This window comes from Lepidochelys olivacea (genome assembly GCF_965140295.1).
Source record: "Lepidochelys olivacea isolate rLepOli2 genome assembly, chromosome: 7".
NCBI lineage: Eukaryota > Metazoa > Chordata > Testudines > Cheloniidae > Lepidochelys > Lepidochelys olivacea.
The window spans coordinates 86184359-86198688 of NC_140417.1; the positions used below are offsets into that span (position 1 = coordinate 86184359).

General features: G+C 43.6%; 1 protein-coding gene across 1 annotated transcript in view; it reads left to right on the top strand.

Moving 5' to 3' along the window:
- The first annotated feature begins 214 nt into the window (after positions 1-214).
- OIT3 (oncoprotein induced transcript 3) overlaps positions 215-14330 on the top strand; it is a 28369-nt gene continuing 14253 nt past the window's right edge. The window contains exons 1-5 of the mRNA XM_084633427.1: positions 215-415; positions 4160-4534; positions 6740-6850; positions 9900-10022; positions 12324-12446. Coding sequence (XP_084489553.1) covers positions 352-415; positions 4160-4534; positions 6740-6850; positions 9900-10022; positions 12324-12446 — 796 coding nt within the window. The 5' untranslated portion in view covers positions 215-351. The remainder of the gene's footprint in view (positions 416-4159; positions 4535-6739; positions 6851-9899; positions 10023-12323; positions 12447-14330) is intronic.

The following is a 14330-nucleotide window of genomic DNA, read 5'->3' on the forward strand; positions in this document are numbered from 1 at the left end:
TTCCAGGATGTCCGGGTGTCTCCTCCATTAGAATTCCCCTTCAGATAAGATACTAGAGGTGTCACTGCAAGAAAACAATACGGGATGAGTTTAAAAACAAGATTGGTCAGTAAAGGGCAGCGCTGCTGTGTGCAGGTCAAGGCTGAAGTTGTGCCCAGCATCCCCTCAGCCTCTTCCTCTGATAAACCCTCCAATAACGCGAGCGCCACTGCACTTCCCAGAGCCTGGGGTCAAAACACGCACACCATTAGGAGAGGCAGTCGGAGAGAAGGACAGTGAGGCCAGAGGGAGTGGAAGCAGGCAGTCACAGGGAGTTTTTGCTCAGGTGCAACTTTTACGTGGTTGAGTGGGATGTTCCAGTACTTGTTTTTCTCCTTCTGTATCTATGTCCAGTTACAGCCAATATCTTCAGTGGGTGAGTAACCGCAAGTGGCACTGCTTTTAGGAGTATCTGTGTGCATGGTATGTTGGGACTTAGGCTGGGAGGCCTTGTGCTCCTTTTGGATAAAAGAGTGGTAGATTCAGGCATCAGTATTAGAAATATCTTGAGGAGTTTTACAACCTCCTGTTCTACACAGAGAGTCCTTTCTGTCAGAGTGTTTGGACCCTGGCTAAACAGGCAACATCTCCACTTATTTATAGTTAAAAGCTGGGGAAATTTTAATATTCATTAATGGTGGGGACTCTCTTTTGACTAGGGTGGGCAGGTACTGTGCTAGTTGCTCACATGATCGAGCAACACAGCTCAGTTCGGAGAACTACAGCATCCCTGCTGTTCCATTACTACACTTCTTGGAGCAGAAACTGCCACTTACGCAAAACATACAGGATTGAGCTTTATCCAGAATGTCAGACTCATGAACGCTTATTAGATCATGAGCTATGTAATTATATATGTTACAGTGCACAAACAAACACTAGTAGTATCAGTAAGGTTACAAATGGAAATGCTTAAATGAAAGTTAACGTTCTCCTAGCATTAAGTTGGCCATGCTATTTCCAAAAGCACTCAGCAAAGCTAATGGAAGGGGTGCGTGAAGGGGTGGGGGTGGAAATGAAACGTAAAAATGTAGCAGTTTTGATTTTAAAAATTTGAATGACTTTTTCACATTTTTTGTGAACTTTTTTTTTAATTCCCCCACCAAAAAAAAAAAAAAGTTTTCCACCAGCGGCAGTGTCCAAAAGAACTGGCATTTAGAACTGCACCTGATGAGGCAGTAGCTGCAGGATCTTGCCCCTATGTTTGTCTGCAAATAGCTGTATTAGTCTTCAGTGTTCTCAGGGCTAAGGAATATTTTAGTCACTGTTGTCCCCTCCTGCTTGAAACTGCTCACAGTCTGGGTGGGGGGGTGTTGTTTCACTTGAGCTGCTTCATCAGTCTGGAGTTCCCCCCTTCTCTCTCTCCAAGTCCCTGCATTGTTCCATTCTCTAAATCTCGCCTTTAAAACCTTTCTTATCTGTTTAGCTAAAGACAAGCTCTCTGTGGCAAGTGGTTTCTTATCCCATCTATGAAAGACATTATATAGAAGCGAATTGCATTGTATATATCTTCAGTGCTGCTAAGTTGGGAAGTGGACAGGGGATTCCTCACTTTGCCACCTTTTTGTTGCTAACACAGAGCTTTTAATCTTGGACAGTAACCCATCCTAAACCCAAAACAAGAAAGTCATTGAAACTAAAGCATTAAGGAGAAAGGCCAGGTAAGTGGGAAAGAGGCTATTTCAGTTGTATCTGTTCTGGATACAGGAATAGCCTAGTTCTTCCATGAAATTAGTTCATTCTGCTGGTAAGAGAAGACAGGATTGGGACACCTTAAATATGGTGGGTCCAAGTCTGTCCTTGTTAGGGGGGTAAAATAATCTCTTTGAGAATACTGGCTTTAAAAGGGTGACATCTCTGGGAAAGAGAAATGCATAGTGAGTCTCTTCAGAGATCTGAGATGCCTAATGATGGCTTCCCTCTGCAGTCCTCGTCAGGGCTAAGGAATACACATTGTGGAGCAAGTTTTCTGTTAAATCTGTTCTTCTGCTCATCACTTAAAAACAATGGTACCAAAGCTTCTTTAAAAGTTTTCCTCCATGATCCAAACCTGATCTCCTAGAGCTCCCTCTCATAGCTTTGCAGCCCTCTAATGGCTTCTGCAGCTGGGTTTTTTTTTTCTTTTTTTTCTGTTTTACTGAACTCAAAGCCAAATGAGACACATCCGTGGTTGCAGATGGTGTAAGGATGTTTAGTGCAAGATTCCTTTAAGAGTCTCCTTGTATTATAGGAAGGTTCAAGATAGCATTTCAGTGACAGAAACAGGTATTTACAGAGGATACAGTTAAATTAGACAATCTTTAAACCATTCCTCAAAGCACTTATAGTTCCCATTTCAGAGCAAGTGAAGCAATGATAAATACTGTACTGTACAAAGACAGTATCTAGAACATTTTATTTAAAAAAATAGTTAATTTTGAATGGCATCTTTCATATAAACTGCATCACACCATTCTTTAGAACTAAGTTAAATAATAAATAGCAGAGAGAGAAAGTATAGAATATATGAAAGAAGTATATTAAAGAGAGAGAGAGAGAAAGACCGTGTATTCTACTTGGATGGGATGTGCTTAATCAGAATGACTGGCTTTATTAGTCTAATGCTACTGAAGGTAATGAATTCTCCTTAGTCAGGACAATATTAGCATACATTCTGCTTACAGAGGACAAATCCAGTCATGGTTAGTGGTAGTTAACTAGGTGTTAATATATTGCGAAAATCTAAGTTCCAATCTTTTAGTCTAGAAACAGACTAAATGCAGGAAAGATGAAAATACACTGAATATTTTTGTTCATGTATTTTCAATGGTACGGTATTCTTCCATTTTAGTTATGTTGCGCACGCACACCTCCCACTGAAGTCAGTAGATGCTGGTTCCCAGCATGTCCCAGTTCAGAGCACTGCACTCAGTAGGTTTTGAGGTGACATATGAAGAGAGGTGATAGGAAGGCTGTTTTAGATGGCAGCTGAAGGTGGTCAGACCAACCATAATGAATGTATTGAGTCAGAGGAGGGGGAGTTTTAAAGGGCAGAAGAAATAATGAAAACCAGTTTCTTGGGGTAGACTGGGGCAAGTCCACACTGGTCTTTAAATGCCAGGGACCTGATTTTTTCCACTGCCTCGCCCCTTGTGTAGTAATTTACACTAAGCAAAGTGCGTGCAAAAACCCTAGCAAGTCAACATGGTAGCCCTTTGCACTGGTATACAGTACAAGGTTACACAAGGGGGCGGGTGATGGAGAGCTAATCTAAAAACAGCAGTTTGAACTGCCTGAAGAGGGTTTACAGTTATACTGGATTCTAATGACTCTTGTGTAGGTTCTGGGCCAGATCCATAGCCAAGATAACAGGCAGATATTTTCCATTTGTAGAACTGTAACATGAATATGTTCACCACCTATCTATTGCTTGCATTCTAACAGCTACTTCTAGTGATGATTTCTGACTTCTATCCATAGAAAACTAGTACTCGACAAAAAGTGAACTGTGCTATTGTTGAATGCTTTTTATGGATTTTATAAATGCCTCAAAATCCACTTGGAACTCGGTCCTCCTCCTCCTGAAGTCTGGGGGAGAATTAGAATTGACTCCAATGGGTCAGACACTTATGTGGCCCCAGAAAATGGATGAATGCCAAAGAACTGATGCTATGCAAGGCATTTCAATTATACTTAAATAATAGATTCATGGGGTGTCTGATCCACTTGATGTTCCCTGCAAGCTTAGTCACCGGTCAGAACTTGAATTTGCGAAAATGTTTTCCACTGGTTCACTTCGTTCTGCTATGCTCCAGGTACCCATTATATAGTAGTTATTCTGCAAGTCATTCTTACTGTCATATAACGTTTTATGTGCTTGAATGCTCCTTTACATTGCTTGTTTTTAAAGGAATTAATTAAGTTGAACTTTCAGAATACTTCATTCCTCTGAGTTTCTGGTAAATGGGACAATCACTTTACCATTATCATTCTGTCTCCTCTGGGATCTCTGTCCATTAAGAAGATTCTGCTATATCAGGAATGGAAAAATAATTATTTTCTGGTTTCTACAGTTACCTGTCAGTAAACATGGTTTGATTATCACTGGGTTCTCCCTCTTCTCTCTTATCATACGACTCAGCCCTGGACCCTTGCTCTGCCTATATCAGCCTGAATGAGCCTTGGAGGAACACTGATCACCAGATAAATGGTTCCCGTGACCAGCCTACATGCGATAGCCACATTGATGGGGAGTGGTACCGCTTCACTGGCATGGCTGGCGATGCCATGCCTACCTTCTGCATCCCAGAGAACCACTGCGGGACCCATGCCCCCATCTGGCTAAACGGCAGCCACCCTAGGGAGTTGGATGGCATTGTCCAAAGACAAGCCTGTGCGAGTTTCAGTGGGAACTGTTGCCTTTGGAACACCACGATTGATGTTAAGGCATGTCCCGGCGGGTATTATGTCTACCGCTTAACCAAGCCTAGTGTCTGCTTCCATGTGTACTGTGGGCGTAAGTAACCATGAGAGTCTTTTCTTTTCTTTGACAATCTCTTTATTCTTCTCTGAGTGACAACTGTGGTGGGGGTTTCCCCTCTCTGGTAGTTCCTAACTCCCACCCCTTGCCTTGGGGTGGGGAATCCTCCTACGGATATTGGGGAGGCAGGAATGCATCCAGAAATAACTCCAACCCCTTTATCAGAAAACAAACAGTCCAAGTGCCCCTCCAACATTAGTCTCTTAATCATAGTGCTGCAGTATGGTGCCAGCCCACAGTGGCCACGCAAGACAGGCTGCTCCCTGGGTCTTTCCCCAAGCCCTGACCTCAGACTCTGGCAGGAAATCCTATGGCCTGTGTTATACAGAAGGTGATTGATTAGACCACAGTGGTCCCTTCTGGTCTATAGACTAGATGATCACAGTGGTCTGTTCCGGCCTCAGAATCTGTCAATGGCATTTCCATCCTCCAGCAGGAGGAGAGCTGGCAGCAGAAAGCAGGGGTAGGGCTTCCTGCCAGCTCTCAAGTAAAGGAGGGTTCTGGGGCCAGAGGACTGGGCCTTTCACACTGTTGATATGTGAAGTGAGGACTCCACAATGACAGTGCTGCAAAACAGTTGAAAAGTGGGGGAGTTCCCTTGTGCCTAGAAATTAGATACCTAAAGAACATAAGAGAGCAAGGAAAGCCCAGGCTATGAAAACAACACCAGCCCAGCTCCTATGACTAGGGCCCTACCAAATTAACGCCATGAAAAACGCATCATGGACTGTGAAATCTGGTCTCCACCATGAGTTCTAGCCTTTTGTATATTTTTACCCTATACTATACAGATTTCACAGGGGAGACCAGTGTTTCTCAAACTGGGGTTCCCAACCCAAAAGAAGGTTGCAGGGTGTGTTTGCTTGAATTGCAAGGTTGTTGTAGGAGGGATGGGGTATTGCCACCCTTACTTCTGAGCTACCTTCAGAGCTGGCTGGAAAGTGGCGGCTGCTGGCCAGGTGCCCAGCTCTGAAGGCAACACCGTCAGCAGCAGCGCAGAAGTCGGGGTGGCAATGGGCAGCCGGAGAGTGGTGGCTGCTGTGCAAGGGCCCAGCTCTGAAGGCAGCAGTGGAGAAGTAAGGGTGGCAATGCCATACCAGGGCACCCTGACGTCTGTGCTGCTGCTGGCAGCAGTGCTGCCTTCAGAGCTGGGCTCCCAGCCAACAGCTGCCGCTCTCCGGCCGCCCAGCTCTGAAGGCAGCGCTGTCACCAGCAGCAGCACAGACGTCAGGGTGGCAATACCGTGATACCCCCTACAATAACCTTGCGACACACACTCCCCACTACCCCATTTTGGATCAGGACCCCTGCAACTACAACACCATGAAATTTCAGATTTAAATATCTGAAATCATGAAATTTATGATTTTTAAAATATTATGACCATAAAATTGATCAAAATGGACCATGAATTTGGTAGGGCCCTACCTATGACTTTTGCAGAACTGGGCCGAGGTCTGAATTGACAACAGAATCCAGAAACATTCATGATTTTGGGTGAGTTCCAGATTCTGTGGGACAATTTCAACTACTTAATTTATAACTTTAAAAAGTCTCTGTTTTCTCCATGTAATCAAATCCATAAACCTACTAGTTGTTCGGTCATCCACAAAGTCTTCCAGGAAAAACAGGGAGGTATGGTACCTGAATTTTTCATATAAATACCTAAATAAAAAGCAGGAAAAACTCCTTTGGCCTAGAAGATGTCTCTATATCTGTGAGAGACGATGACTGATTTCTTTTCTTCTTGCACAAAAGCTTGTCAGACTGATGCAGCATAAACTGTAGGCTTGTTTATTTTAGAAAAGTTGCAACTGTTTCACTAAATCAGTTTTAAATCTGTCTAGTTAAACTAGTGCCAATCTCTAATGTAGACATACTTAAAATGGTTTAACCCTCACTTAAACCGGTTTAGATTGTGTGGGTAAATTACCAAAACTAGATTTGAATAGGTAAATTAAGATAGTCCAAATTAAATGAGTTTTAAACCAGTTTAAATGTCTATACATTAGAAGTTTAAACAGATCAATTCAAAATTGATTTAATTAGACCAGTGCTTTTCTAGGCTGGGCTTGTAATTTATCAGTTTAGCTGAGAACATGAAACTCATAGCACTAATGGTAGAACTCGTTGTCTAGATTCTCAGTATTCTAGATGAACAGTGCTCTTGTCATTCTGTAGATTTCTATGATATCTGTGATGTGGTGGATTGCCATGGCTCCTGCTTGGATACTGGAGACTGCATGTGTTCCTTGGGGACGACACTGGGACCTGATGGACAGACCTGTCTTGGTAAGGGCAGGAACAGAGGGGCATAGGAAATGTGAGGAGAGACCAGCTAGAGAAAGGGACTAAACAAGTTACTGACATTTCCTTTCTGTTCCTTTAGTTACTCATCTCCCAGTTAATTGCTTAAAAAAAGTGTGGGGGGGGGGGCGGAGGGCGAGATATGTTTGGGACTAATTTTACCCCTTGTTGCTTGTAACAAGTCTACATTGTTTGCAGGTCAATGATCTCACCTTTGGAGTTTTCCACCATTAACTCAGCACCTGAATGACCATTATCCTGGTGTCCCTGAGACCATGTAGTTACTGAGGGTGAATCTGTGTTCTCTGTGGACCAGCAGTTGGTTTAAAGAAGAGCTAATCAGAGGGCAGCAGCTTTGCTGTCAGTGATGATTTGCTTTGGAAGGTCACTGCTCATTCATATTCAACAATAGGCTCAGTGTCTGCCATGAGAGGCTTTTCCTTCACGGCTCTGTGAGATTCCTCACTTCTCCAAACAGTTGCATTCACTGTCACAGTGCTACGTGCTAAGATTGGTGATGCTGACAATGTTACTGTCCTTGCAGGGCCCTATCCAGGGCTTGGGACATAGTATCTTCAAATCACCTGTTGGACTTTCTGTCTCTGCAAATGTAGCTTGGAGGCAGAGAGACTGTGCTTGATAATCTGTGATCAATGGGTAAGAGTTCCCAGACCTAGGTGGCATGGGGCTGGTACTTTTTCAGTGGAGGGGCCTCACTCTGGAACTTTCTTCCTCTTCTGGCCCACCAGAATCTGAGTCTGTTGGCCTTCAGGACTAGTGGTGAGATCTGTCTCTGCTCCCGGGCTTTTTCGTTATGGTCTGATTATGGTGGAGAAGGGATTAGGCATAATGATGGATGTGAAAGTTGAATGATGACTGAGTCTTTTCCAGTATTGTCATTAGTCTGCAAAATATGTGTGGATTTTTATCTTTTTAATATTTCTTGTGTCCATAGACTATGTGGTGTGCACTTTTATCAATTAAAACTTAAACCCGTGATAAATACCTGGTGGTAAAAAATTGATCAAATAGCTGGTGCTCTCTTCTGATCTTCACACTGTCAGACAGAGGTGTTGTTTTTTCTCACTGAATTGAGCATTGGAGAAAGGTGCTGGGCTGACAGCCCTGCAGACTGATTCCCTTTATATGTCCACAGAACAGCAGCGCAAATTTCCTCACATTGCCTCGCCAATATGCTTTCAATCCGAAGCTGTGGGAGATCAGCTCTATACAGGAGAGAACTGCTGGCTTCTTTGCTGACACTGATAATTGTCAGAGTGGGTTTTGCATTGTAAATATCTGTTCACTACTGGACTGAGGCCATCAGGCCATTTCACTGAAGTCACTGAACATTCAGAAGATGGTAATAACTTCATCCCTGCTGACATGGGCTGGAGTTCACCAGTGACCTCAAAGTGAAAGTATGTGTACCCCATTACTAATCCCATGAGCCACTGAGGTCTAGAACTAAACAGCAGCATCTGGGAATTCTGTCTTGCACTGAACTAGACTGACTTATGCAATATACTACAGATGTTATATATATATATGTTGAATCCCAGTTTTGAACTGCTGATCCTGCAGTTCTTTTCAGTTTTCTTAAATTAAATACATTCACCTGCAAACTAAATTATGAGTTTGAGTTAGGATTTAGGCTTAGTTTAGGATTTTGCCATAAACCAACCTATCTTAGTGGGTTAATAATACTATTTACACACTTACTTTTCACCTCTTGGAGACCTTGAGTCAATCCCAGATTGTCATAGCTGAAACTACAGTCCGTCAACCTCGTCCCTGAAGTGACACCTGTCTTCATAAAATCCCCATGTTGACTGTCTCTGCTTTGATAAGCAGAACTAGAGTACCAGCGAGAGAGTATTAAAGTCTGTGGGCAGAATTTTGTGGAATTACAAGACTAGATTTAAAGTGTCTCTGGCTGAATAACGTTGAAAGTGTACAGCCTTGAGTAGAGCCGTTAAAAGAACTCAGCACAGCCTTTTCCTGCTTTAGGTCTATCTCTAGCCACCCCAATCATCCCTCATTTTCATAAACACTAAATTTCAACCCAAAGCATTAAAAAGAAAGAAAGAAAGAATTTGGTCAACATGTCTTATCTCTGTGAAAAGCAGTATCTCTGTGCCTCCTAAATTCACTCAACATTTTCCTTAAAGGGTAAAGGATGGGTTGCAGCTTATGCCTTCAGCTAAAAACATCAAGCTTGTATCACTTGTGGAAGTAGATTATGGCACCAGCTACCAACTGATTGTGTAGGGCATGTGAGGACTAGTATTACCTAAAAGAACTCCTCTCTGTACGGTCTTTTAAAACTACATTTCTCTTATTTTTAGCTTCTGTCACCCAATAAATAATAACTAGCAACCTGTGTAGAGAAAATCCAAGCTTCGCTGATGGATAACCTTGTCATTTTACCTCGACTTAGAAAAATTGTCACTCTTGTGGCCTGCCAGCAATCCCTCCCCTCGCCCGCCCCCTCCCCCCCCCCGCCCCCTTTAATGTGTTCATTGCATGCAGGCAAAGAGTAAATCAAGTTTAAAGAACCAGGATTCCCTATAAACAGTGAGCCTTTCCGCTCAAAAGGGAAGAGAAACTACAGGCTTCAGGGGTAGTTCTAAAATGGGAAAAATTAGGAGGAATTCCTGGGGCTCAGCCAAGGGATTCAAAGGCAACCTTTACTTTTCCATCCCCTCTCAAATAGTTAACCCATACCCTCTGGGGAAGTTGCGTACTGTCATCCTCCCCATGAAATAGTTTGTGTGCATGTCACTGTCTGTGACCTGTTTTTCCTTTATATTCAGCCTTGTTCCTAAGGCAGACTCAGAGTAGCAGAGGTGTTCACTGCAGTCAGTGGCAATGACCCCTGTTATGTGTTAAGGGTATTGATTCTTAGACCTAGCTCGTGTGAGTTGGCCAGAAAATAAAGTCCAATTTCTTATCAGCAGCCATGTGCTTCAGACCCATTTTACAGGCTGTGTGTTGCAAAATTATGTATTATTTCAGTATTTGCTTCCCGTAGATGAGAATGAATGTGAACAGGATAATGGAGGTTGCAGTGAGTTTTGCGTGAATCTGAAGAACTCCTATCGCTGCGAATGTGGAATAGGGCGCACGCTGGGAAAGGATGGTAAAACCTGTGAAGGTGAGTTAAAAGGCAAAAGGATGAAGGTACCAGCATGGAATTACAGCTCTGAATAGCACCTTCTACAGTCATACTCCCATAAAGTTACATCAATCATTACATTATTTTCCTGCATAAATATTATCCCACAGTACTTGGTCAGTCATGGCATTTTTCAGCTGGTGTGAAATTCACTTGTGTTACTGTTGTACTTGCCAGTAATTTTACTCCTGAAACACTTAGAAGAGAGCAGTGAAGAGGCTCCTTCCCACTCTTCCAGTATTGTTTCCAATAAAAACATACATTTGTATTTTTGAACCAGTTTTTTATTTGTTGCTAGCCGACATAAGTGGCTTTTATCTTCATAAAGAGAAAAAAGGGAGGATGGAGATAACCTTGAAACACGACCTAAGTGCAAATCATGTAGTGATGGGACCTTACCAGCACAGCTGTCAGCTGCTCTGTGCATGACCCCTCTCACCATCACCCCATACAGTGATGAAGGAATGGAAACAAAATGATGAGGCATGGGACAGGGCAATAGGGACCCATGTGTAGGGGATAAGCAGGATTTTGTATTGCCATAATCTGGCAAAAGATGATCTACGGATGGAATTGGTAGGTGGGAAAGATCAGTTAGTCCCAGTTATGGTTGAGAGTTGTGGGGGTTTTTTTGTTTGTTTGGTTTTTTTACTCTGCTGAAGCTCCCCCTACAATCCTAAACTTCACTCACAGTTCTAGAGAGTAGCTATACATGTGCTGAAACAACTGGCAGAGAAATAGATAGATACAAATATGTTGTCATTGTGATTCAGAATTAACACCCTGTTGAGATGTATGAGGAATAGTTCAAATCTCTCTTAGAGGTACTGGCTAATTTGTGCCCTCAGTTCACCCATTAAACTGCATTAAAATCAGTGGGGTTGTACAGCTGTAAGCTGAGGTTAAACCCTCATCAGGAACACTTTTTGTTTGCAAACACACATGTTCTAAACTATTTTTGTGTGAATGGTTTAGTTCTGTAGACCCACCAAACAAATACTAGTAAAATGCACTACTTAGTATAGGTTCAGGAGGACCCTTCTTTCCTAAAAAGCTAAAAAAAATCCAATACAATGCAAGTTTTACACCTTTTAAACCTTTGCATCCGATGAAGTGAGCTGTAGCTCACGAAAGCTTATGCTCAAATAAATTGGTTAGTCTCTAAGGTGCCACAAGTACTCCTTTTCTTTTTACCTTTTAAATTGTAATTGGATCACATTTTTAGTCAGCAAACAAGGGAAAATTCATAAACTTTTACTAGTGCCCTGTTAAACTCAGAGAGTAATAGCAAACGTGTGAAATCTGACAAACTGGAGTGACTGCTAACATTGCAAATGCTTTTTCGATTTGGTTTCCACAAAATTTTCTTGAAGTAAAATCTCACCCAGTTATTACCCCCAAAGCTCTAATCTAGTCAAAATGCTCTTCATACAGCCAGAAATATACTCAAGTAAGATGCATAACAGACATTTAGTGTTTCTTTCTGTAGGAAAAGTATAAAATTAAAGAATTAAAGTGAGCTCAAGGTTGATTAAGGAAATATATATGTGTTGTAAAGAAAGGCCCTGACTAGCAAGTAGAGGGGAAGGCCTTGAAAATAGTAAGTGGTAAGGCCAGAAGGAATAAAGTAGGGAGGATGGCTGGTTCAAAGAATAACTAATAAGATAAGGGGAAGTTTCTAAAAAGAAGCTCTCTAACCAGTAGGGGTGACTGCAGATGGTTTTAAATCAAAGAGAATCTGTCTTAAAGTGAGCTAACACACCCCTTCCCCAGGCCACACACCAGTTGTCAAGCCTGTGTGAACCCAGGTACAATGGGAAAACTGTTGGACATCAAAAAGAAGGGGAGGAATGGCCTTGGGAAGAAAGGAGATTGTAAATCTTATCCGGATTAAGACTGTACATAAGGGTGAATTGTCTCAAACTGGTTTTTAGCTGAAGTCAGTAATTGGCAATGACATCCTTTTTTGTTAAAGGATGTAAAAAGTCAGTTCTTAACAGATTCATTGCTAATACCTGCCTGACCATGCTGGAGCCGACCAACATGGGTCTGAGCACCTTTGGGTTTGGCTCATTTATAAGTATCTTGATCAAATGCTTATAAATGTTTTGTTACTGTTTGGATATAGTAAATAGCTTCTTATTTAGGCTTTTTTAAGGCATGTTTCAAGGAACTGCATAAGACTTTGGATTTAAGAAAGGAATTTATGGTTAAATTGGTGTTTATATTAGTGTTAATATTTCAAACATTATTAATAATTCCAAACACTTTCTCTCTTAGAAATTGAAGGTTGCCACAATAACAATGGAGGCTGCAGCCACACCTGTATTGCAGTGGAGGACACATACCAGTGTGAGTGCCCAAGGGGGCTTCTTCTGTCAGAGGACAACCACAGCTGCCAAGGTAGGTGCAATAAAGATCACTTGCTAGAGAGCCAGTACTGTGTGGCCAACCGAGGGCAATGTAGGTAAAGTAGGGAAGCACCCTTAGATCTTTAATCCATTGGAGCTAACGTGCATCTTGAAGGGGACACTCCTTGGCTTTTGCTCATAATGCCTCTGCTCACCCACCCTCGCCAGCTGGGGAACGTGTTGTGTAGTCAAGCATCTAGCATGAAAGTAGGTTAGGGGTTTAACAGGGTAAATGGTGCCTCTTCTGAGATTTTATTTTATTTTATTTTCTATTTTACAATGGTGCCAATTAGTGTCAGATGTCAAGGGCATTTTGAGAAGGAATTCAGCATTTTAAAGAACAAGCAGCCTTACTTTATTAAATTCAGTCAAACATATGGTCACATACGTAGTTTATGGAGTAAAGCAGGTATTTAACAGAACCTTTTTATAACTGCAGAAATAAAAGCTTTTATTGCATCTAATCAAGCTTATGGTGATGTAATGAACTGTGGAAGACTTGCACAGAAACCGGAAGCAGTTTGTCGGTATCATAGCAATAGTTATACATGTAGCCATCCCTTTCAGCGTAATTCATGGTGTCGTATCATCTGCAATTTTTTAAAAAGAGAGTCGAGCCAAAGAAATGTTTATATTTTTTAAAGTAATTTTCCCCTCCCATTTATTGTATTCCTGCTACAGTTTGAAACTGAAATGCTTTTTTCCTCCTGGACATACACAAACCCTATGTACAAGTAGGAACATTGTGAATCATAATTTATCGATTATTTGTATTGTGGTAGCCCCTAGGAGACCCAATTATGGACCCCATTGCACTAGGTGCTGTACAAAAAAATGGCCCTTGCCCCCAAAGACAGACAGCCTCAGGGAGCACAAGGAAACCGTGAGACAATATTGATCAGCATGATAGGCAGTAGTCCTGGGCTAGGTTCCTTGTAAGCCGGGCGGCCACGCAGCAGCCTATTTAGCGCTACGCGGGCACTCAGAGAACCCACCCGGGGACCTGCTGTAGCTGGGGGAGGGGTGCCCCTCCACCAGCCGCAACCTATCCCGACCCCCAGCTGGCCAGGAGAGGCAGCTCCAGGTCAGGGCTGGGTTCAAGCCAGGGGAGGGACACCCCGGCAGGTCCGGGCCCTGGAAGAGTTGGAGTTGGGCCGTCCCTCCCCCAGCCCCAACCTAGCCCAGCACACAACTGGCCAGGGGAGGAGCGGCCCGTACCTGCCATGGCCGGAGCGCGCCTCTCCCAACCCCAACTCTGCCACGGCCCAGACCTGCCGAGGCCGCGGCACCCCTCCCCTGGCCCAATTCTGGTGGGGCTCCCCTCTTCTAGCCCAAATTCTGCCACGGCCTGGACCCGCTGGGATGCCCCTCCCCTGGCCTGGACCTGACAGGGCTGGGGGAGGAGTGCCTATCCTGCAGTTCCAGCCCTGGAGCTACCTCTCCCCGCCCCAGCCCAGGTAGGGCTGTGGGGAGAGAGAGCTGGGGGAGTCCTTTCTCCCCACCATAGCCCCGGAGCATCCTCCTGCACCCCAAACATCCCTGCCCCCACCCCAGAGCCTGCACCCCAATCGGAGCCCTCACCCCCTGAACCCAACTCTCTGCCCCACCCCAGAGCCTCCACCCCAACTCTCTGCCGCACCCTGAGCCTCTCATCCCTGGCCCCACCCCAACCCTCTGCCCCAGCCTTGAGCCCTGTCATAACCATACAGCTAAGGGTAGCCTAGAATTCCTCCTTACCTGTAAGGGCTTAAGAAGCTCAAATAACCTGGTTGGCACCTGACCAAAAGGACCAATGGGGAAAGAAGATACTTTCAAATCTTGGGCAGGGGGAAGGCTTTGTTTTTGTGTGTTCTCTTGGGAAGCAAAGATGCATCAG